Source organism: Vanessa cardui, chromosome 10, assembly GCF_905220365.1.
Source record: "Vanessa cardui chromosome 10, ilVanCard2.1, whole genome shotgun sequence".
NCBI classification, from domain to species: Eukaryota; Metazoa; Arthropoda; class Insecta; order Lepidoptera; family Nymphalidae; genus Vanessa; species Vanessa cardui.
Genome location: NC_061132.1, coordinates 12929018 through 12955129, shown reverse-complemented (window position 1 = coordinate 12955129; position 26112 = coordinate 12929018). Strand labels below are relative to the sequence as shown.

The 26112-nt window shown below is 32.3% G+C and overlaps 3 protein-coding genes across 4 annotated transcripts; 1 reads left to right on the top strand and 2 right to left on the bottom strand.

Moving 5' to 3' along the window:
- On the bottom strand, nucleotides 1-3540 carry LOC124533256 (esterase FE4-like). 2 transcript variants are annotated; one of them, XM_047108461.1, is made up of 4 exons: nucleotides 3193-3540; nucleotides 2679-2866; nucleotides 689-1980; nucleotides 1-616 (listed from the first exon to the last, which is right to left on the bottom strand). In XM_047108461.1, exons 2-4 carry the CDS (start codon nucleotides 2856-2858, stop codon nucleotides 433-435), a joined length of 1656 nt encoding a protein of 551 aa, XP_046964417.1. In that variant the 5' UTR covers nucleotides 2859-2866; nucleotides 3193-3540; the 3' UTR covers nucleotides 1-432. The 2 variants fall into 2 exon arrangements, with proteins under 2 accessions (XP_046964417.1, XP_046964416.1); XM_047108460.1 differs by lacking the exon at nucleotides 3193-3540 and having other exon boundaries at nucleotides 2679-2949.
- Nucleotides 3541-8450: 4910 nt separating this feature from the next.
- On the bottom strand, nucleotides 8451-10825 carry LOC124533260 (esterase FE4-like). The gene is made up of 3 exons (XM_047108468.1): nucleotides 10633-10825; nucleotides 8995-10286; nucleotides 8451-8890 (listed from the first exon to the last, which is right to left on the bottom strand). Exons 1-3 carry the CDS (start codon nucleotides 10810-10812, stop codon nucleotides 8707-8709), a joined length of 1656 nt encoding a protein of 551 aa, XP_046964424.1. The 5' UTR covers nucleotides 10813-10825; the 3' UTR covers nucleotides 8451-8706.
- A 9788-nt stretch (nucleotides 10826-20613) lies between these two features.
- Nucleotides 20614-22114, top strand: LOC124533042 (aquaporin-like). The gene has a single exon (XM_047108211.1). The coding sequence runs from the start codon at nucleotides 21119-21121 to the stop codon at nucleotides 21929-21931; it is 813 nt and encodes a 270-aa protein (XP_046964167.1). The 5' UTR covers nucleotides 20614-21118; the 3' UTR covers nucleotides 21932-22114.
- The last annotated feature ends 3998 nt before the right edge of the window (nucleotides 22115-26112 follow it).

The following is a 26112-nucleotide window of genomic DNA, read 5'->3' as shown; positions in this document are numbered from 1 at the left end:
AAGGTTATCACCCGAATACACACTTCAAAAAGCAATAAACAATAAAATATTGAATTCTGTTTCTTTATAACTTAAAATTATGGAGACGCTTAATTACTAAAACACTTTCATTCCTTACACGTACGTTATCCTGCAATTTTGTTTTTACATATTTAGATGGAATAGGCGTTTTTCTTCAATCTCACCTGATGGAAAGTTTAGATAAAGACGAAGGTGGTACACGCTCATCCAAAAGAAACCTATTCACTCTTAAAGGCTCTGGAGTTCAACTTATCAGGAAAAATAGACGCAGGCTGGTCGTTCCAAATCTTAGCGACTCTCACCAAAAACGAGCTGTCAATTCGTTTAGTCCGAATTTTGGGTATGTCAACAATGAATGGATGAAACTTTTGTCTGCGCCTAAAATTACAAAATTATTCTAAGCGATAAGCCCTAGAACGGATATGGCGCAATAGGTTCCCTATAATACTTTTCATAAATCCCATCCCAGAAGAGAGCACGGTCTTGTACAAAACCCTCTTTCAATGTTAGTTCTCTGTCAATGAACATGAAGGGGCTTCCATTTTTACCAACAGGAGGCCATGGTGTGAGCGGAGAACCCTCTGGAACCGGTCTCCTGTAAAATAAATGAATGTTGTAATAAAAATTAAATTTCACCATCCAAAGTAACATAAGGTCTGTTTCTTACCCCGTTTTAATGAAATTAATCCATAATTGTCTCATCAGCACTTTCATTTTTTTATAATCGTCTGATAAGTTTTCTTCGTTCTCCAAATCTAAGACTGCGTTTGTCTGTGCACAGTGTGTCGCACCACGTGTCTGTGTGTGTATAATATAATCGCTGTTCTCATCAGCGTATCCGTATTCGTACAAGTATATTTGATCATTGCCAGCTTCTACTTGTATTTTAGCAGCTCTTGCTGTTCCATATATAAACAAAGTATCACCAAAATATTGTACGTACTGCATAATATTTTTTTCGCTAACTGGTTCATCTCCAAAGTAGAAGCGCTTAATTTCTAGCGTCACGTTATCTCTCTCTTCTTCACTTTTGAATTTCAAATTACAGGGAATGAATTCAGTAAAATTTTCATTCATCAAATTTTTCCACCCCTCAAAATTGGGTAAACGAAACATGCCTTCCATCTCGGAGATTCCATAAAGCATTGGTACTTTAGAATAGTTACCACTTTTCAATATATTTTCGGGACTTTCATCTAGGAACATTTCCTGACCTAAATAACGTTCAATACATGGAGCAAACAGTAAACCGGAATCGCTATCGTTGATAAATGATAGAGAGTACAACTTTTCTAATTCTACATTCTTATAGAAGTCTTCTAAAGCTTGAATATTATCAACATCTTCGAAGTCCAACATCTTTGCAATAGCCTTAGCATTCGCGACCGGGTCAATCTGTACTGAAAACGCGCTAAGGCTTGGACCACTTTCAGGTATTACTTTATGGAATAACCCTTTAGCAATCCTAGAGGTCATTAAAAGATCAACGGAAGAAGCCCCCGCACTCCATCCAGTAATTGTTACGTCGTTTGGATTTCCGCCAAAGCTTGCAATGTTTCTCTGTACCCATCGTAACAATGCCACTTGATCTTTCATACCAGCATTGCCAGGTATGTCTTCGGTGCCGAGACAGAGGAATCCGTGAGCGCCAAGCCGGTAGTTAAAGTCTACTATTATAATTTCCTTGCTGTTTAATAAATGAATGGCAGTCTTAATGTTACTGTAACCTAATTGATACGCTCCGCCATAGAAATAAACAACTACTGACAAGTTTGTTTCTTCAGTGTCAGGTACGTAAACGTTGGTAATGAGGCAATCTTCTTGTGGATTCAAAAAGAAGTCTTTAGTCTCACGGATAAGGTTTTCACTGCTAACATGTAAACTTGTTTGTTGTGGACATATTACAAACTTCTCGATTGCTTCGAAGGTTCCATTCCAAGTCGGCGGTGGAAGGGGTGGCTGCAAATAATTTATAATTAAAATATGAACGAATGGGTAAATAAGCCACATGATATTTAGTGGTTGCCGCTGCTCAGAGTCATTGGTGCAGCCAGATATATTATTCCTCACATCAAATAACATCGAATTCGTCGCCAATGTTGGAAATTAAGACATTTGGTCTCATGAGCCTGTGCACCCACTCATCCCATTGGCTTCACACACAAACATATGTATACTAAGTATATTGAGTATAGCTGTTGATAAAAAAATACTTTAGTATATGTTAGGTTACTTTAAATTTTCAGACCTTAGTACCGACTACTTTCGGCATCCTTAGCTTTCATTATTATTCGTAATACCAGGTCCTTATTGTGGTCTCATTAAATCATAAATCAAAGCATTTCCTTCGAGACCATAAATCACAAAATATCTTAAATTTGCGATTTAAAATTGGAACAGAACTGCAGAACCTGTTAAAATTTTGTTAAACTTTTCTATGAAACACTACTTATTCTTTATTAGAAAAAAAAACTTTTAAGATTTTTGTAATGTACGATCGATTACACTATAGGCAAGTGTCTATCCTGATTCTTTTTGCGATTTATTACATTTGTTTTCCCTAACGCATGACCTCTGAAATTTCATGTAATTGGTCATATATTACAAAATAATTCCTAGAAGTCTAGGAAAGAGCATTAAAACATTTCAAAACTTACCTTGAATTTATTAGGACCAGTAGGTGTGGTAGCAAAAGGTATCCCATAAAAAACAATATTACCGTGAGGCGCTCTATAGCCCTTGACAGGCCCTTGGTCTATATTTACGATACGCCAATCGGTTTGATCGGCTAAGATTATTCCTGCGCACGCGCACACCACGACCATTTGCCACCACATCTCAATAACTGAAAATAAAAGATAATAAAGCATATTTATACAAAATTGAGGAACAGATAACTTCGTGTGAATATTATACATTTTGATAATTAAATTATATGAAACGCGTCCATCCGTAAGTATACTTCCAATTCGTTCGAAACCAAAAACATGTACATAATCTTGAATTTTATTGAAAAAGTTTATTGAAACGAGTTAAATAAAAATTATATTTCAAAAATAAACATAAACATACAAAATGAGAATACTTGAATTATGTAATGTGTCTCTTAATACTATTCAATATTCTCAATAAAATAAATATTTATTCCTTTATTTTTGTTACTATCAATACCAGATTCGATCACACCCTCTTTTGGATCTGTACTAAATCAATTTTAATATAATAAAAATCTAATTTATAAAAAAAAATCGTTCACAGGGATCGTTTACAAAGAGTCGAATGAGCGACTTAACTCGTGAGATTATGATTTCCACGTTTCAAGTTTAAGGTCATCAAAGAGTATCAAATTTGTTACTAAATACATAATAAACAACTGAATACAGGAAAAAAAATCGAAAGGTGACGTAAAAGTTCATTATTATATCTTTTATCTTCTTTATCTATAAAACTGGTGACCCGTTCGGCTTTGATACTAAGTATACTACAGTAAATCCCTGCAATTTATTCGAAAATTTTTACATGCTATAAAAGACCATATTGATAAAATATATTAAATGCACAATGTATTTAAATTACTTAATTGAATACAAATTAATGTTGTATTATTTAAATTGCTTGGAAAATAAGCAAAAATATATTTCTCGTAAAAAAATATTATTGCGAGTTATCCGAGATAAACATATAAAATAATCAGTGTTTCTCTTATATATTTTGCATGTTTTAAGCATATAATCCTTCTTCTTGAATCAATCTATCTATTGAAAACGCATCAAAATACGTTTTGTATTTTAAAGATCATATAAAATATGCCTAAAAATGATCGCTTTTTTAAAAAGCATTGCCCAAAAGCCTCCTTATAACCTGACTTCAGTTAGCTATAGTTTGTAGAATGTGTAAATTAAATTTTGTATTGCAACTTGTAATTTGAAACCTATTAATTTATTTGCAAAATATCATAATGATACTTTTTTTGCAAGTCGGTTAGACACATGTGATTCACTCATTCTCACTATGATTTTGGGTCAAAGATTACTCTTTATCATTTAGTAAATATTATACACATTTTGCAGTTTGTTTAAAAAAAAACTTCAATTTCTCTTTTTATAAAATAATTAATTTGTTAGTTATTCATAAATACACTTTTAGCTTACTCAAAATGTTTTGGTCTTAGTGTCGAACCAATATACTCGAACTCCTGGCTGAAATACAAACTGACCACCGCAAACATCGACTAAAATCAAACCATCATATTGGGTTATCACTCATCGTCGTTGTATGTTATTACTTGGTGGTAGGGCTTTGAGAAAGCCCATTGGGTAGGTACCACCCACTCATCAGTTATTCTACCGCCAAACAACAATACTGAGTATTGTTGTGTTCCGGTTTGAAGGGTGAGTAAGCCAGTGTAACTACAGGCACAAGGGACATAATATCTTAGTTCCCAAGGTTAGTGGCGCATTGATATTTAAGGAATAGTTAATATTTCTTATAGCGTCATTGTCTATTGGTAATGGTGACGACTTACCATCAGGTGGCCCATATGCTCGTCCGCCAACCTATACCATAAAAAATTTAACCCTGATAAAAGATTTTTATCGAAAACAGAGATTAAATTAACATCATAATTATTATCAAACAACAAAGAAAGGCAACATTTATTTCATAAAATTTACTTTTTAGTAAAGCTTTGTAAATTGTGAGAATAGTCGTTTTCATGACAAGTAAAATATTGTAAGTCATTATAGCGCAGTAAAAACTACTGAAGACAAGGCGAGCCTGATCGAGATTCGTCTTATTTTTTGTAGCGATTACAGCGAAGCTTTGTCTACTCACCAATCTATGGAGATGAGGACTCTACTCCGATTTATCATCTAGGATAATATCAAACTCAAACTACTTTATTCAATATAGAAACATTATACTTACATATTGAAAGACAAATGAAACTGTACCACCGGTTTGGAAAAGAAAACAGCCTGACCTGAGAAGAACTGGCGAAAGAAATTTAGCTGGTCTTTTTTTGCTGGTATTTTAATATCTTGACTTCTTTAAATTTATACCTTAACGATTCTTTAGCTCTTAAGTCTTAGATTGCGCGAATAGCCCTCTTCTGCAGCACAAATATCGTATGGATAGCGGCAGCGTTACCCCACAGCATAATACCGAAAGAAATTATACTGTGAAAGTAGCTGAAATATACTAAGCGAGCCGTATCAACATCGGTAAGTAATTTTGTTTTTTTTTTTACCGCAAATGCCGCAGAACCCAGTCTATTTGCCAACCCGTTAATATGGGGGACCCATTGCATCTTAGCATAAACAGTAATATCAAAATATCTAATAAGTACGTTCTTAATGTCCGTTTGTTATTCATTTAAAAGTAAATTCCTTCTTTTACACTATTTACGTTTGTATTTTAATGTATTTTTATTTAAAATATTAGACCTGACATCAGCATACAATACAACAATATTAAAAGTCATTTGTGTGGACAAGGAAGAGTTGTGGACCAAAAACGAATCCTAGTAAATGACAAGATTTCCATCTTATCTATTTTTAAATGAAGTACTAAATACAAATTCTGTTAATATTCGGATTTTTAAAATATATTTAAAAGCTGAAGACAAGGACTGCTTGTTTGTGTTGTGAGCGTGGTACTAGACATTGGCATTTCTGGCATTGAAAACTATGAAAAATACATAGAATAAATTAAATAGGTAATAATATAAACAAAATAAATAAAAAACCGATAACTTTATCAAAATAAATGAAATATTCAATACTAGAATGAACCGATGTCCCGCGCTTAACGCAATTAATTTCGACTACTATTTTTATAAATATTGATAAAAATAATTTTGACACATTAAGTGTTGCGTCAAGTGATATTTTTAGTTGTATTATCTAATCTGTTCTGAAACAAGCACGTATTACACTCACTCATGCACACAAATAAAATTCAAATTTACTTGCAGGAATGTACAACTACTGTAGGACTATACTTACTTATATGATATTCCACTGCCTGGCAATACTTCGTAATGTATTGTTCCAATTGGAAGGGTGAGTGAGTAAAAGGGTACAGGCACTAAGGACATAACATCCTAATTCGCTGGATTGATGGCGCATTTCTGATGTAATGAGTCATTAATATTTTTGTCACATTACATCAGAAAACTCAAGTGTTAATCATTTCCGACAATTTTATTTTACGTGTAATTAAAAACAATTGAATTGATAGGATGTTATGCAAACTTGTTCGACTGCAGGTCAGGAGCTCCAATAGCCCAATAGCTTACTTAATTTCCGAAGCACAGGAAAGTAACGCTACCAACTTCATACTGCAGACAGCCGTTGAGAATATCTTGACTCAAAGAAGATACATTCACATAACATTAACAGCCTGTAAATTTCTCACTGTTAGGGTAAGGCCTCTCTTTGGAAAATTTTCCACCACGACGCTCCAATGCACTTGGATACATATCTGGCAGACTTTTATTGAATTTAAACACATACAGGTTTCGTTGCGTTATTTTCTGCCGCCGAACACGAGATTAATTTTAAAAATGAATTAACCACATGAAAGCAGTGGTGCTTACCTAGGTAAACCCGCAATCATTTATTAAGATGCAAAAGTTCTAACCATTGAACTACCTCGGCCAAATATGTTTCAAACCTTCATAAGCTACTACTAGACCTTAAATGTGAAAACTTTGATGCGATAATTCTTGCATCTAGCTATCCTTCTGTCTGTACTAATCTATCTGGGAAAGCTGCACAGAAAACATACGTCATCCATGTGTGCAAATCGTAAGGAATGAGCGACCTCGACCCCGCCCGTGTGATATATTTGAAAGGTGAGTGCGAAAGTGTAATCACGAGGGAAATAATCTCTAAGAACCCGCAAGCGAAGGCGCATGACTTTAAGAAGTAATTGATATTTATGGCATTGTCAATGTGTGTGTTAAATTAATACTTTTACTTTTTTAATTTTTACTTGGTGGTAGGGCTTTGTGCCAGCCCGTCTGGGTAGGTACCACCCACTCATCAGTTATTCTACCGCCAAATAACGTCATAAGTTAAACGGAGTGTGATTGATTTTATTGAAGTATATCAACACATTTAGAACGAATGGGACGTTATGTAATCTATTTTTTATTAATTAAATAATTATATATAAAAAACGCCTGAAATTATAAAATGTTGGTACTCACAATAAGTTTAAATGTTTAAGCCGTTGACAATTTTTTTTTCTGTTTCACAATGAGATAACAATCAAAAATATTTTAAACATAGCAACAGTACAAAAATAAATGTTTGTAACTTATTAAATATTAACTTTACATCACACTTTTCGTTCTCTTTATTAATAAACGAAGTCGTGCGAAGTCGGTGAATTGATTTTTTTTTTTTTAATAAAGTCCTTATAATGAATAATTAATTATTATTAAATTTAATCACTTAAAAGAAACTCGTACTCGTTGAGTATATTTTTGTATATTGAAAAATAAATCAAAACGTACAATATTTAATTTAATTATTATAATTAAATGCTAAAATATATACAACTATGAACTAGTTACTATAAAATTCTTGACCGCGTGCAATGGTGGCAAGAATGCTAGCAGCACTTCCCCGTTGAATCGCAATTCCGATCCTCTGGGCAAAAAACGAACCAGCCCTCCTGTCCCCAGTGGATACAATGCGATGAGGGCCAAGCGTTTCGACAGCGAAATTGATTATTAGACATTTATTCGAAAAATTAGTAATTAAATTACTCTCATTGAATTATTCAGATTCTGCAAAAGTAAACAAACGTACCATAATGTTTTGAGTTTTTTTTACTTCGTACATCACGATACACACTCAGTCATATATATTTAGATTCTATAGTCTAAAATATAAATAAATATTTTTAAAATTGTCATTTTAATTTAACAATTTTATTCCAGGTAAAAAACTATTACAACTCAATATTTATTTATGAGTACTCAAATTAAAAAAAAAATCCTTTAGTTTATACTTTACAGTACACAAAGAAAATAAATAAATACAACATACATTTATCCTAAATAAAAGAGGCGTACAATTTTGTCGACCTTATCGCTACATAGCGATGTCTTCTAGTATAATATACTTATATATTATATATATACTTATATATATTATAGTAATCATATTAGTTAAAGCTTATTGGGTCTATTTTTATTAATTTTTTTTTTCTGGAATAGATTGGCGAACGAGCATATGGGCCACCTGATGGTAAGTGGTCACCATCACCCATTGACAATGACGCTGTAAGAAATATTAACTATTCCTTACATCAATAATGCGTCACCAACCTTGGGAACTAAGATGCTATGTCCCTTGTGCCTGCAGTTACACTGGCTCACTCACCCTTTAAACCGGAAGACAAAAATACTGCGTACTGTTGTTTAGCGGTAAAATATCTGATGAGTGGGTGTTACCTAATAAGGCGGGCTTGCACAAAGCCCTACCACCCAGTAAGTCTGACTGAGTCCATAAAGATCTTATTGTAATAATTATATAATTTATCACTTAAATACACGATGCAAAATAAATACATATATTGAATTTGAATCACTATAGAGTAAATAATAAGAACTTACTTAAACTCTTTACTTGCTTACATGTCGTAAAATACTTCTTTACCTAAAATCTACTTCTAGAACCGATATGGTGCAAACGGTTTCCAATTGTACTTTTCATAAATTTTATCCCAAAAAAGAAAACGATCTTGTATAAAACCCTTTCTCAATGTCAGTTCTCTGTCTATGAACATGAAGGGGGTTCCATTTTCACCAACAGGAGGCCATGGTGTGAACGAAGAACCCTCTGGGACTGGTTTCCTGTAAAATTAATAAATGTTTTAATGAACGACAATTTCCTCATACATCCCAAAAAAAGGTTCTCTTTATTACCCTTTTAAATCCTTAAAATATCTTTTTCTTACCCCGTTATAATGAAATTAAGCCATAAGCTTCTCGTAACTGCTTTAATTTCTTTGTAAGCATCTGAAAGATTCTCTTCATCCTCCAAATCTAAAACTGCGTTTGTCTGTGCACAGTGTGTTGCACCACGTGACTGTGTGTGTATAATATAATCGCTGTTCTCATCAGTATATCCAAATTCATACAAGTATATTTGATCATTTCCGGCTTCCACTTGTAATTGAACGGTTTTTGCTGTTCCATACGCAAATAAAACATCACCAAAATATTGTACGTACTGCAAAATATTTTTTTCGCTTATTGGTTCATCTCCAAAGTAGAAATGCTTAATCTTTTGCGCTATCCGATCTCTCTCTTCATCACTTTGGAAAATTAAATTGATCGGTAGGAAATCGGTAAAGTTGTTATTCATCATAGTTTTGCACTCCTCAAAATTTGGCAAACGATTCATACCTTCCATCTCAGCGATTCCGTAAAGCATTGGTACTTTAGAATAGTTACCACTTTTCAATATACTTTCGGGATCTTTGTCGAGGAACATTTCCTGACCTACATAGCGTTCGACGCATGGAGCGAACACTGTGCTTGAATCAGTTTCATTCACAAACGTTACAGAGTACAGCTTTTCCAATTCTAAATTCTTAAAGAAAGCTTCTAAAGTATCTATACTGTCGAAATCTTCGAAGTTTAACTTTCTTGCAACCCTCTTAGCGTTTGCAATCGGGTCAATCTGCATTGTATATGAACTAATAATCGGACCACTCTCTGGAATTGCTTTATGGAATAACCCTTTCGCAATTTTAGAAATCACGAAAAGGTCAACGGCCGAAGACCCCGCACTCCATCCAGTAATAGTTACGTCGTTTGGATTTCCGCCAAAGCTTGCAATGTTTCTTTGTACCCATCGTAACAATGCCACTTGGTCTTTCATACCAGCATTGCCAGGTATGTCTTCGGTGCCAAGACAGAGGAATCCGTGAGCGCCGAGCCGGTAGTTAAAGTCTACTATTATAATTTCCTTGCTGTTTAATAAATGAATGGCAGTCTTGATGTTACTGTAACCTAATTGATACGCGCCGCCATAGAAATAAACAACTACTGGCAAGTTTGTTTCTTCAGTGTCAGGTACGTAAACGTTGGTAATGAGACAATCTTCTTGTGGATTCAAAGCAAAATTTTTAGTCTCACGAACAATATTTTCCTTAGTAACATGTAAGCTTGTTTTCTGTGGACATACTATGAACTTCTCGATTGCTTCGAAGGTTTCATTCCAAGTCGGCGGTGGAAGCGGTGGCTGTAAATGTAATACACTTAATTTACCTACCCTAAATTTTTTAAGATCGGGTTTATATAAAACGAGCCATATTATAGACATTAGTGTAAATAATATTTTTTTTACATATAACATGTTATGGCGCCTTGTGCTTGTATACTGACCCACTCACCCTTCAGGCTATACACACACACACACACACATACATATAAACACAGTGTAGTAAAATAAGTGATCATTGGATGATAGCTAGACGGCCCTACACAAAGCGTTTATGTGATAAAATTTACTTAGTCTCGTTTCCCGAAACTTTCATTAAGAAGCAGCCATAAAACAGTTCATCATTAATTCATTCATCTTTACTTACCTTGAATTTATTAGGGCCGGTGGGTGCGGTAGCATAAGGTATTCCATAAAAAACAAAATTACCATGAGACTCCCTATAGCCCTTAACAGGCCCTTGGTCTATATTTACTATACGCCAATCGGTTTGATCTGCTAAGACTATTCCGGCACACGCGTACACTACAAACAGTTGACACAACATCTTAATAACTGAAAATAAAAGATAACTAATAACTATTTTTATACAAATATCAAGAGGAGATAACAATACCAATAATATTGACGTTGTAACAATTTTATTGTGCGCAACTGTCAAGTTGTTTGTTGAATTATTAATTCAATGCATTAGAGAGACTTACAAATCCTTTGAAACCAAGAACATGATTATTACACTAAGTTTTAATCTACCCTTATCTTTATTTTGTATAGTATACTATACGTATAACTTCACAAAAATATACAATTACAACAAATATATTTTAACATAGTTTTATTGAACCATTGACATTTCTAGACGTTTATTTACACTTAAAAAATAAAAATATTATTATATCTGTAGTAATGTTAAATCAAATTTGAAAAATAACTGTCAAGATGAACCGTTATTTTTTATCCAAGGTAAGTTTTATTTTATTTTTATTATTAAGCGCCTTAATGTGTATGTATTTTATAAAATAAACATTCTCTAATGTCTGTACTTACATATTTTTATAAAATTGCTGTTTTCGCTATTCGAATTAGCATGATTTTGTCGTATTTTTTACTAACGTATATTATACTATACAATGCCACAATAGGAGTAATTTAACTTTCATTTGATGTGTATAGAATAATATACATTGCTAACTTCATGGGATCAATATTGTTTTACTCTAAACTAATTAAACTGTAAAAAAAATTAAGTTACTTCCAATCTTCTTTTCTATTTGAACTACTGAATCAATTTTATTATAATTTAAAGATAATCTACTACCCAGGTGTTTTTAGAAATCGTCTGCTGAGACACTCACGAGGTTCTGGGCTCGATTCCCATAAAAATATTATTACTTTTATTATTATTTTGTGTTATCTATTATTTATTAATACTGCATGAATATTTTTTTTCATTATGGGACCAATAACAAAGTATTTACCTACCTATAACACACTATTGCTTTACTAACATGATGGTTGGGATGGTTGTTTTGCATGTTTCTTTTGCTTTGGTTTTAGACTGCTATGAGTGAAAAACCTAGGCGGATTTTATCCTTAGTGCCTGAACAGAATGCAAACTCTGACTCAAGTGATGGGACATATAGCGGTGATGAAGCTGGAATGATTGGACCGGCAGAAACTTCCGAAGCAGCCTCGATAAATTTCAGCTACGAAAGGTTAAACCTCCTACAAAGTTCAGATGATGACGGAACGCATACAGATGACATTAATGCCAAAACAACTGAAGTTCCTCTTACTTACATTCTTACTCAGGTGTTTCCTAATCCATCAGAGAGTAATTATGACATAATGATAAATATTTCGCCTTCAATTTCATCCTTACCCTCTTTACTGTACTAGAAAAATCAATTTACCTTTAGTTCGCAAAAAGCACAGTTCAAAAACAATGCAGAAATAGCAAAACCTATGTTTCTGGAAAATATTCCATCTAATTGGTCTCCTTTAGTTAAATTTTATAGATTTTTTACAGAAGACTTAGTAGATATAATTATAACTCATACTAATTTAAATAGCATACAAGGGAGTGAAAGATCCATAAAAGTTACAAGAGAAGAAATACTAGATTTTTTGGCGATTATTATCATTATAGGCAATTGTAGGGGTGTGTAAGGTTCACCTTTGTTATGTGAAAAAACTAAATTGTTTTTTACAGTCACCACAAGCAATAAAGCCAAACATAGACCCTGTTTTTATAATAAAAACATTTTTTAGGGTTTTAATTAGGTAAAGTTTTATTCAAAAAATATTTCTTTTTAATTAAATATTTTTATTATCAGTAATATTTGTATTTTTTATTTAAAATTATGCCGTTTATTTTTTGGTAAACGTTAAAAGCAGTTTAATTCAAACCCTGCCTAAATGAAGCAATGTATAGTATAATATACAGTCCCAAAAATGCGCTAATCACAGTAAACGTAGCAATGTATATTATAGTATACATACTGTTTTTCCAAAATTTCTATATCATGATTTTTTTATTTATTTTTTTGATGTTTTTTATAACCCAAAGAAACTACCGAAATAATTAGTTTTTGCTTTTCTTTAAAAAAATTTTTTTGCCACGATAAGGGTTAAAATATTATAAATATGAAAGTAACAGTGTCTGTCTGTCTGTCTGTAGCTCATTCACAAGCAAACTGCTGATGAACTTTGGTATGAAGGAAATTTGAAAGACCTAAAAGAGAAATCTCCAAGAAAGGACATTGCCTAATACATAACAACCAACACGATAAAACACGATTGATATAAATATGACCTTTTGTTCCAAAAATAGTTAAATTTTAGAAAATATATTCATTGAAAATAAGCATAGTAGTAAAAGGTCACCAAATACAAATATATATTTACCACTGCTGGGATAAGGCCTCCTCTTCCATTAAGGAGAGGGTTTGGAACATATTCCACCACGCTGTTCCAATGCGGGTTGTCGGCAGAATTTCGATGAAATTAGACACATGCAGGTTACCTCACGATGTTTTCCTTCACCGCCGAGCATGAGTTGAATTATAAACACAAATTAAGCTCATATATATAGTGGTGCTTGCCTTGGTCTAAATTCGCAATCATCGGTTAAGACGCACGCGTTCTAACCACCGGGCCATCTCAGCTCATAAAATATACAAATTTGTTATAAAATAATAATATTAGCAAACTGCTAACTAGTTTTATTATTTCCAGTACTATCATATCTATCTACAAAAATAGAAAAATACAATATTACATTAAAATAAACCTTTGGTGATAGAGTCGAATGAGGAGCTTAGTTTATGAGGCTACGATATCCGAACAGTTCTAGTTGAGGTCATCAAAGAGTGACAAGAATTTTACTATTTTAATACTATTAATCCATATACTAAAGATATGCTTGAAAATATCGAATGGTTTAATAACAGTATATTATAATATATTTTGTCCTTTCTTTATCTTTATAAAGATAGCTTTGTTTTAAACGAGCTTTGCCAAAAAAATCTGAATATTTTGACATGAAATATGTATTATTTTGAACATTATTTTACAAAAATGTTTTTAGGTAATTTTTCCATAAAATATAGGTCTTCTAGTTTTACAATAAATAAAGCCTAAATTAATCCAGTATAGGCCTTCTAGCATGGTTACTAATATGTTTAAAAGTCAATAGTTCACATTGTTCAAACTTGTGGAAAATAAAAATAAACTATAGTAGAACAAAAACAAGTATATAAATAAAGTGTAATTGAGAGATATTTTTTTTTAAATGTTTGTATTTTGTCAATTGCATAATAGTTAATTATTCGGTAACAAATTAAATTTACCTATCTAGGCTTGTTTCAAATAATTATGTTATTAATTAGGTAACGTCTGTAACTTGTTTATTAAAAAGTAAAATACTTTTTGGACACGTTTGGAGCAGTGAATTCAATGGAGTCATATACTAACTAATGTATCCATATATAAAAAAAATGAAGACCTGACATCAAATCAAATTAAACGATTTCATGTTTATTTAGTACCAGGTATGGCAAGTCATTTATGAACACAAGGAAGAGATATGGACCTAAAATTGATCCCAGTGAATGTTAAGAGATAATTAATGTGGTTTTTTGGCTTAAGTGAAAAATATGACATTTGATTCAGAATACGCATTTAATAGATTTGCTTAGAGTTTAATCAAATCAAATCAAATCAATTTTATTCGAGTAAACTTGACAATGAAGCATTTTGAATCGTCAATAATTAAATACTACCATCGGAAAGCAGCTTCTAGCGAGAAGAAACTCAAAAAGGCAAGTAACTCGCATAATTGCTCTTTTCATATAAACAAATTATATATAAGACTATCATAGAACCCAAGCCTTTTCATTCAAAAAAGTACTCTTTTAATGAATAATACGATTTATTTATTAATTTAGTCTTAATACTTTTTTTTAATTTTGAAAATGGTAAATTGATTATATTTCCCGGTATCTATATATATATGTGTGTACCATTCCCCAAAAACGTTCTCTTTACCGTATACAAACGGAAACTAGGGGTTACAAGTTTATTCTTATTTCTTGTATTAATAGTATGTGTATTATTTACTTATTTCTTGTATTTGATGGATGAAAGTGTAGATATTGGATCTCTATTGGATTTGCAAATTATATTTCATTGGATTAAGTGTTACAGTATGTTCTAAACATGCTGTCAAAATATTTTATATAAACTTAAGTTTGCTCTATTTTGGGTTAAGTAACACCATATATTATTTAATATATATAGTGTTTACGTTTTCTCGTCAACCTTGAGAGCAAGTCGACAATTTTATTTCGCTGGCTGTTATTTATTTTATCATTTATCATAAAAAAAAGTGATTACTGTACATAATAACACGTATGACCTCGTCGACAACGACAGGTGAAATTCTGTTACTCCGCGACCAAAACTTATCAACTCTGTAAAATTATAAACAATTAATGAAATTGATAATTATTTAAGTGAAATACACGATGAGTAAGTAACTTTAGTTTATCAAAGTAACCCACGTTTAACACAATCAAAGTAATGTTTCGAAACATATATTTATTTGTTTTGATACAAATAATGATTTCGACAGAACAAGTATTGCGTCAAGCGATCTCTCTGGTTTTATTATCTAATCTACTCTGTAACAAATTACACATTCAATTAAATATTTAAAATATATTATAAAACAAATAGCTAACTTCATATTAATATTTAAAAACGCATAAGTCAAAATTAATAAATAATTTACTTAAAATTGACTACTATTAGTTAAACATATCTTCATGAGATATATTTGAAGTTTGAGTTTGGTTGATAGCGCATAACGCTTTAATAATCTATACTTATAATAAATCTGTAAAGATGTCAATTCTGTACATGAAATATTTTTACAAAATAACTATCAGGGGGTGATCAGGGGTCGATACTGATGGCAAAAATGCAATCAGTAAAATTTTTGTCTGTCTGTCCATATAACCGTTATAGAAACAAAAACTACTCGACGGATTTTAACGAAACTTGGTGCAATTATTTTTCATACTCCTGAGCTGGTTATAGTATACTTTTCATCACGTTAAAGTCCATAGGAGCAGAGCAGTGAAGGGAAATGTCTGAAAAACGGGAGAAGTTACCCCATATTTTGAGCTTCCGTCGCGTGTTTAGCCTTAATGGTTAAAGCTACACAGAAATCATGTATTACGAAAATGTTCTCCTTAAAATTATACAATAAATATCCCATGACAGCCTATGTCTATCTTTTATGGTTGACTCACAATAACACGTGTCACTCCCAATAGCGTAGTAGTTCGAAGCTTTCTGATTATATTTGTCTATTCCTACGATTATAACACTCTGAATCATCCCAAATTACAAAAGTTAACAGTATTAACTATTTCATAAAAAAAAAAATCATAGAAATCTGTATAGAAACACCAAAGTTATACATAAAATACGCTAATAATAAAGCTATCGCACGTCAGTACTTAATCTATAACTATTATATAAATCTCTAGAGTCTGTCTGTACACTTATTTTTGTCGTAATTCGTCATAACTGTGTTCTTTGACTGACTTAATTTTTACCATTTTTGAAATTTTTGTGTGTCTGTATCTTTATAAAAATTGGCATAAAGGAACAAATCATAGGCGATCTATACATACAAAAGTATATATAGATAGCCAATAGGATGTTTTTGTATGTGTGTCATCGATAAACTCAGAAACTATTTGATCGATCATTATGAAAATTGGTATGTTTATCTATTGTGTTATGGAAAAAGTAATTATTTCATCCGTATCATTAAAAATAACCAACTGATGGCCCTTACGTGTATCACGATGCACTTATATTCCGATCAACCGATAATTATAAAATATGAAATAAAAAATGAAAATCTATTCAAAAAGCATAACAACTAACTTAATTTCCGTCATATGCCAATAAACATAAAATAATCACAACAGTAATAATTGTCATTTTAAAATGAGATAATTACTATAAATTACATATATGGGAAGAAGTGATTAGCTGTTCTGATTATAAGAAAGTAAACAATAATTTTTATTGGTAAGTACTCATAAATCCAATAGCAATGAATCTTTAGTATAAAATGTAAACGTAAGACACATAACCAGAAAAAACAACTTATTTATATAAATTGAAACCACCATGCCATTGAAGAAATAGAAGATCGTAATATCAACAATATATGCGTAGCGTCATCCAAAAGAGCTACGGAAACAACACACCAACAAGAAATACGTTTAGAAACAAATAGAATCCGAATTTCTACTTTAAGAGCTGCCAAAACAGTTAGTCAACGAAATGATCAAGTTCCAGATCTTCGAACAAGCATCTTTATCGAGAGATACTGATAAACCTGACAAGCCAAATGACTGGATGATGAACGATTAAAATAGACTAAGTCAAGAACTAGAACCAATCACAATAAATCAGCCTTCAATTACTATATAGGTTATGATAACAAGTTGAATCCCGATGTGATCATTGGTTCAATGAATATAGTATGCCCATATTGTCACGCTAAATAAACTGATGGTATATGCTACTCCACTGGTAAAATGTATTTACCACAACTGGTTGAATCACCAGAACCCCTTCTTACCTACGTGACGGGAACTATTAAGGAGTCTAAATATTTCCTTCAGTATATTAGAAATTACAATTCATGCTTTTAAATGACATCTTTTTGAAGCAACAAATATTGTACAATTCAATAATTTCGCGTCTACGCTTAAAGTGTAAATATGATTGGTTCACTTCTTCCAGTATCTAAATAAAATCCCCAATCTCTGGACACTTATTTCACGGACAACGTAGAAAAAAATTGATCTTCAATGCATGTACAGTACCACAACTAATCGAGAAATAATCGCTAAATTTAGGATTATGCCTACAACTGCTCTAGAAAGTGAAAAAACAAATGATTCAAAGTAATTATCAATGCAGATAGAACATAGAGCATAAAAGGCGTATTAAAGCTTCCATAGCTCCTCAAGTCACAGCTGTAATTGTCGGTACAGAAATTACATAACGAGGTATTGTTATCACTAAGCGACACAAAAACAATCAAGGTGTCGCTGAAAAATATCAATCGTATGACAATTATTACGATTATCCAATTATGATAATGCGAGCAGAAGATGGATATCATCTCGGACTGTATCAAAATAATCTCACGACTGGCTCTATGACATCGAAGAGTTAGATTTTTATGTGTATCGTATTATTAGAGATAATTAATCTAACCATATTCTGAAGTATCGTCAACTGTTTTAACAATTCATTGTTGACATGTACGCTATGGTCGAGAACGAACGATTAAATTACATTCGATGCAACCAATCAAAACTTCAAGCCAAAGGGTACATTTATTTACGTGATACATACAGATGACAAGGTTGTAAATGTAATAACATCGATATTTGATAGAACCGGATAATAGAGGACGTTTTTGTGTGATACAAACTTTTCTAGACTATAGAAATTTCATTAAAATTTTCATCGTACCAACTTTACATCGAGATTACACCAACAAAAACATTCTCATAAATCATATCTGTTTCCGGATTCAAAACAAAGAAGATATGATCTTGATAAATAAGTTTATGGGTGCTATGACCAATCTGCAGCCTATCGAGAACATCATTGACGAATATTAAATGAAATAATTTTTAAGTATTTGATTAGAGCTCGCATGTTTCTTGATTATTTGTACATTCTATCAGTAATTAATTACAAAATTAAAAATTAAAAAAATATTTTTTTACGACTAATGCCCAGCGAAGCGGGCGGGTATAGCTAGTTTATTTATATTTCTGGATTGTCAATGTCGAACACATGCAAGCGTGAGTAAATGTAACAATTACTTTGTATATATAGTTTGCCTCCTGCAAATTTATCCTCAAACGTGGATATTTTGTTGCACACATTTGCGTAACTAAAGTTGTAAGAAGTTCAGTCAAAAGCAGGAAATTTCGAGTTATCATTTCAGCTATGTTAACACTTTTTAGAAAACATTTGATTCTACGTCATCAAAAATCAAAATCAAAATAAACTTTACTCAAATGGGCTTTTACAAGCACTTTTGAATCGTCATTTAACAATTAAGTGAAGCTATCACCGGTTCGGAAAGTAGATTCTACCGAGAAGAACCGGCAATAAACACCTACTGTGTTGTGTGTGTTGTGTAGACTATTTTTCAACATTTAAAAAAAATGCAGTCATGTTAGTTAATACAATTATTTAAATTAACATATCCTGCCTGGAAGTCAACAGGTATTAATTCCCCCCTTTTTTATCAACCGTGATGTTATATGTTATAGCTTCGCATACATCAAAAAACATTATAATGTCTATTCAACATACGACTTGAGCTATCTTATTATTTTAGAATCATATATATTTCTTGATAATGAATTCAATACAATAAATTACCTTTAATATAAGACAATGTCAAGTCAATTAAATTATTTAAATATTTGATTAACAGTAACTATATCGGTGTATGGAGGCTCGACGTCTCTTGTTTTGTATAAATAGATCATTGATACGTCATGTGTTATGGCATGCGACTGAACAAATTGCTGAATAATAACAAATATTGAATGAATGGGCCAATGGAGTTGATAGTGCATATATAATAAGACAAGAACTAATGTTCTTTGATCATTTAATTATATACCTGTTTCATTCTAAAAAAATGTAAATACCCATTGGATTAATTTGAGTTTTAATTGGGAATATTTTGATATTTTAACAATTATGTGATTTAAATAATGCTCTACGATTTCTAGCAAACGTGCCAATAATAATAGATAGGAAAATTGTTGAGTTGGAAATGTTTGGTTCATCTGTTTAGGTAGGCATAGAAATGCCTATGGTAGGTTCACACGATACATACTAATTGATACAAACTTCTAACTTCTGTTTGAGCTTTGCATGAAAGTCTGCATGTCTGCTTATTATTATTAAAAATAAAATAATCAATCAATTAAAAATTATTAACTGTTTTTTTTTTACCAAAAACAAATGAATTTAATGCTTTCCTTTTCAATTTCAATTTCCTTAACTTTTTTTTTTATATTTCAGTTTAGAAATATTTGCGCCACTGTTTTCACGATACTGCTGAGAATATTGTTTCAAAAACTCTGCTTCTTAAAAACTAAAAGTCGATAAGACTCCATAGACATTTTGTCGATAGACTTTTTTACTTAAACTTGTAAATACATATTATGTAACGATGTCTGTACGACAAAAGTTTGTGCCAAGTCAACCACACGACACACGTGTGGTTGTGTCTGTCTGTCTGTCTGTCGTCTATGTCTGTGTTGTGGCCTATGATCAGTATATTTTGTTGTGATTTGAAGGATGACTAAGCAAGAGTAACGACAGTATGTAATTTGTGTTGTTCATATCATCTCAGTAACAAGGTTGGTGGATTAGTTCATATTTCTGACAGTGCTTAACCAATTATCTATATAATAGACAAATATTAAATTTTATTTATATAGCAGAAAATAACTTTTGTTTATCATTAGTATTTACATACTGTTATATTATTGTTCGAAATGCTATACTTTATATTATCATAGAAGTAAAACTTTATGAAAACTATCTGATAGAGAAAGATACATATTATTTATCATATTTGTAATATGGGTATTACAAAATATAGACAATATTATGATTTGAACTGAATGCATTTACATAAAATAAATATCATAGGCAGGATTCCAATTTCGAAAAATATTCAACAATAACAAAAGAAAAAAGGCACAATGGAATTTGCATTTTAATGTATTGTTAATAAAGTTCAAAACATCACCGTAACGATTTATTTTGTGTTTCAATACAGTTTTCCTTTTCATTTTACAGTTATGAGTTACTCGTACACACAACGGTTCGAAGACTCTCATTGTTTATACTTCTTATTAGGTTATGATAAAAATACCTTAAAAATCAAAGTTCAGTGACTCCTTGACACAAAATAATGTCACAACATTTCCGATCAAGTTTAAATATTTGATACCAATAATAGCTCTGTATAGTACTGGTTTAGTTTGAACCAGTTTATCAAATTGTTTGTTTAAAAGATGACGCCCTGATAAAATCTGTAACATACGATTGCTCTGATATTGCCATAAATAATGATCAATGAATCTTTACATTGCACTCGAGAAACACACGTGTGGCGAAAGGCCAGGTCTGAAGTGTGTATACTGTTAAAAGTGACTCATGTCACCAAAATTGTGATATCTAACCCATAACGAAGTTGTCATTGTAATAAAATGGCTGTCAGTAGTCACGCAGATTGTGTGGGCAAGATAAAAGTCATGGAAGATTTAAAAAGTCGACCAGCACTCGAGATCTCTTCCTGGTGGTACAGAAATTGGAGAGCGATACTCGGAGAACTGGTAGCAACAACATTATTAATATTTCTTTGTTGTATGACATGTATACCTATCGATGGAGTACCTTTAATTACGCCCATGTACAGCCCTATAGGTTCTGGGCTAATCGTTTTGTTCATAGCTCAATCTTTTGGACATATTTCTGGTGCTTTCATGAACCCAACTGTGACGCTACTTGCTGTTATATGGGGTAAGATATCCTTGCCTCTTGGGATTGCGTATGCGATCGCTGAATGCTTGGGCGCAACTATAGGATATGGTATGTTAATGGTATTGTCACCGTCCGATTTGATCGCCGGTGGTATATGTACCACGCAGCCGCACGCAGGACTCACAGTGTACCAAGCGTTGGGAGTTGAAGTAGTGTTTACTGCCGCATTGGGGTTTGTCATTTGTTCTGTGTGGGATCCAGTTAACGAAGAAAAAAATGAATGCACGTCTATCAAGTTCGGCCTAAGTGTGTCTGGGCTAGCAATTGCTGGAGGTCCATTAGCAGGCGCTAGTATGAACCCGGCTAGATCGCTCGGACCAGCCATATGGACAGCTAGATGGTCTTCGCATTGGATTTACTGGGTTGGTCCCTTATTCGGAGGTGCAATGACTGTGACGCTGTATAAAGCGGTATGGCTTAAGAGGGAGCAAATTACGCAGCCTCGACTTCTTACTTGGAGTGATGACAGTGGTGTCTAGCTTTTGAGTTATTATTATGATATGATAAATATTGTGTGATATTTGTGATTGTTAATAAGTGACAGTGATTTCTTTGAGACTGGTACTATGTGTAATTAAGTTAGTTAATAAGACCGCAATATAATTTTAATTAGTGCATTGTAAATAAACAATTTTCATCAAGCACTTTTTTTCATGTTTCTTGTATTTTTGGATTAACTTTACCAACTTAATCAAATTAAACTTGATTAGGTATATGTATATTCTAACATAAAAAGATTTTATCGTCAAAACCTAAAATTAGGTTTGGTATAATTATTTTTTTTTCTTTAACTGTCGGCATACTCAAACGTATACGCGTTGTATTTAAATAGAACTGTAGTTTCAAATTTCTATCGATTATTTTCGTTCCAACATTATAAACTACAAACTTTTCAAGGTTATTGACCTATAGTCATAAATTTAGGAAGAGGGAAAGGAGAGTTTAATCGATTTTATTGATAATATAACCAGTATATCACCTTCTTTGTCTTCAATTGCTCAATCAGTATCTTTTCTGATTCCTATTAATTAGTAAAGTAACAGCTCGTAAATTTCCCACTGCTGGCCTAAGGCCACCTCTTCTATTGAGTAGAGAACATATTCCACCACGCTGTTCCAATGCTGGTTGGACGATTGCACATGTGGCAGAATTTCGATGAAATTTGACACGTGCAGGTTTCCTCACGATGTTTTCCTTCCCCGCCGAGCACGAGATTAATTATAAACACAATTAAGCACATATATATAGTGGTGCTTGCCTGGGTTTGAACCCGAAATCATCGGTTAAGATGCACGCGTTCTAACCACTGGGCCATCTAATTAGTAATACCAATAAATGAACATAGGATATAAGAGTTGAAAAGAAAACGTATTATGTAGATTCCTAACATCTATTTTCCTCAAAGGATATGTGCAACGGCCCGAACAGATTCGACTATACAATTGGAATGAACACACATAAAGAACTTCTCTATTATTAAAGTATTAGTGGTCTTTGGTCCTGTATATTTTTTCACACGAAATGTTCGAGATTCAGAAATATTCACTTGAAGTTAATATATTATTAAGCTATATTTAGCTTCATTCAAGTATAACATAAAAGTTATGTAGTTTCTATTCTATCTATATATCTTCAATTTGTAGAATTAAAGAAATTAATTTAATTTAAAAATTAATGCGTATATCTTCAGCTAAAAATGTGAGGGTCAGTTGAATATACAGTAAAGAGATATTAGGTAATATAACCAAATATACTTTATAAATAACCGGAAGAAAAATATTAGCCATCTGAGTCAAAACATCACAAAAGTGTATGAAATTAAATCTTGGAATTCGTTTCCCAATCCAGCTGTACCAGAGATTAGCCGGAACAAACAGATAGACAGACCGACAAAAAATGTTATTTTGGTATATGTACTGTGCATACCATTGAGTAAAAAAGCTATTTTAATATTACAAACAGACACTCCAATTTTATTATATGTATAGATGATATGAATAATCTTATATTTTGAAATAGTTATTTTGACATTGCACAGACAATTTTTAGTATTATTTTAATTCAGTCAATTACTGATGTTGATCGAATTTTGACAATTTATAATTATAATATATAAATACCTATGAGTCGAGATGGCCCAGCGGTTAGAACGCGTGCATCGTAACCGATGATTGAGGGTACAAACCCAAGCAAGCACCGCTGATTCATGTGCTTAATTTTTCTTTATGATTAATCTCGTGCTCAGCGGTGAAGGAAAACATCGTGAGGAAACCTGCATGTGATAAATTTCATAGAAATTCTGCTACATGTGTATTAGCGTGGTGTAATATGTTCCAAACCTCCTCCTCAATGGGAGAGGAGGCCTTTAGCCCAGCAGTGGGAATTTACATGTTGTTGTATAAATACCTAATTAGTTACTATCTATACCAATATATGAAATTATTAACTATATTCGCAAGCGACTCGAACTCGTTGGAGGTAAATGGCGTCTAATAGCTTGGAGCGAGTGAGTTCGACCTACAAACAGTATGAAGACAGTTTCCGTTTCTAGACAACTTAATTTCCAGTCGCGAGGAAATTGACAAACAGAAACTTAAGCATGATAAAGCAACTCTTGGAAATCTAGTTTACAATGACTTTAAATGTACGCAGTCTATATAAATAAATAAAATTGAAGTACCTTGAAGTAATATCATAATATCTATTAATATAAATATTTGTGTATATTAATATATAAGATCTTATCATTAACATTGATGTTCAGACGGAAAATATTTAATGCATAATTATATTATGAATAAATCACGAGAAATATTAAAGTATTAATTTTATTAATCGTTGAAACGTACTATGATGATCTCTTTCTAAATAAAATTAGGTACCTAGTTCGTTTTTATTCAAAGGATTTTTACAAATTGCCCAATCTATGGCTCGGTTTTGTGTTGATTTAATTAAATTGTGAGCTGACGTCTTTCCTTACGTTCTACATTTTTTTATACTGCCATAGCGCCGCTCTCTACCTGGCCAGTAACTTTAACCTTAAATTAATTATGTGTAAAATCTTAACAATATATAAATATTTTTTTTTTTAAATATGAGACAACATCGCATACATTACTCTGATCCCAATGTACGTAGGTAAAGCACTTGAAAATCAGAAGTAATGACGGTACCACAAACACCCAGACCCAAAACAACATAAAAAACTAATGATAATCTACATTGACTTGGCCCGGAATCGAACCCGGGACCTCGGAGTAGCGTACCCATGAAAGCGGTATACACACCACTCGACCACGGAGGTAGTCAAATTTAGTCAATTGAAATTAAGAATCATTAAGAGAGTTCTTCAAAATAAGACCATAAATGATCAACAGTGCAGCTATAGTCCCATCATTGGGACAAAAATCATCTTACACAAAACATAAAATTAAAAGGATATTTAAAGTAAGCGATATGGAACCAGAAACATCTTGAATCCAGAATATCATGACAATTTTCTTCCAGAAAATCTTATTTGTTAAGGATACGAGGCACGTTGTAAGCACGTAATGAGATTACTAAAGAACAAGAGATCGTTATCAGTAAGTGCTGTAATTAGTAGAGACATTAATTACGTAGCGAGTGTCAAAATATCCAGCCCAATTAAAATTTCACAGTCCATGATCCGCAATTTTGTAAGGGAAATGGAATCTTCAGATGTTTTAAAAATAGAATACTGAAATAATAAGATATCGTTCTATTCTTATATGTTATATTGGTTTATGGGCTAGATACAAGGCCAGAGGTCTTGATATCCTGGATTACAAATCTGATATTTGAAGAATAAAAAATCATATATTTGAAGTAAGGAATATCCATGTTCAAAAGATACAAATCGATTTACGTTTTCCTACCAACATAATGATTTTACCGAACCAATCAATGAACAGAAATAAAAATCAAATTATTTGCCCATGGTCAACAGATTATCTTTTATTTGTCTTGTGTCATTTATACGTCATAAATGCCATTTACATAACGAAACCTTACCCAATATTAAGACATTAAAAATAGCATACCGTTTCGTTTCATAGGAACGAGTCCTTTGATGGCGAAGTCAGAAAATTTTATTCCCCAATGTACATACGGTCTTTGATATGCAAATTCAGGTTCCTTTTTGTATGACAAACTTAGAAATCGAATGATTGAACAACGAAAACATCTATTCAAAGCAAAATTGAACTATAAATAGACGAACCGCTATAGCCACGAGTTATAAAAGGTACGTAATTGAAAACTGAATATTGCTGGGTTTCTGATTAATAGATGAGTGAGAAAAACGGGGGTCAGGGCATGATGATGATGTGATGATCAGATGGTTGGCTCATCATTGTAAGCGTCGGGTAGATGAGCAAGAGTGTAACTATAAGTAGTTAGTAGGTAGTACAAAAGACATCACAACTTTTTAGTCAAAGCACATTCTGCTTCAAGTTATGGTAAATGTTCTTTACAGTGTAAATGTCTATGGACGGTGGTGACCACTTACCATCTGCCTACTTATCTGCCTACTTGGCTGGCTGTTTGAAAAGTTATAATAATACACTATAATACAATATAACAATAACATTACAAGGTTCCCCTCACAACAATCTATATTAATATTCTAAATGTTAAAGTA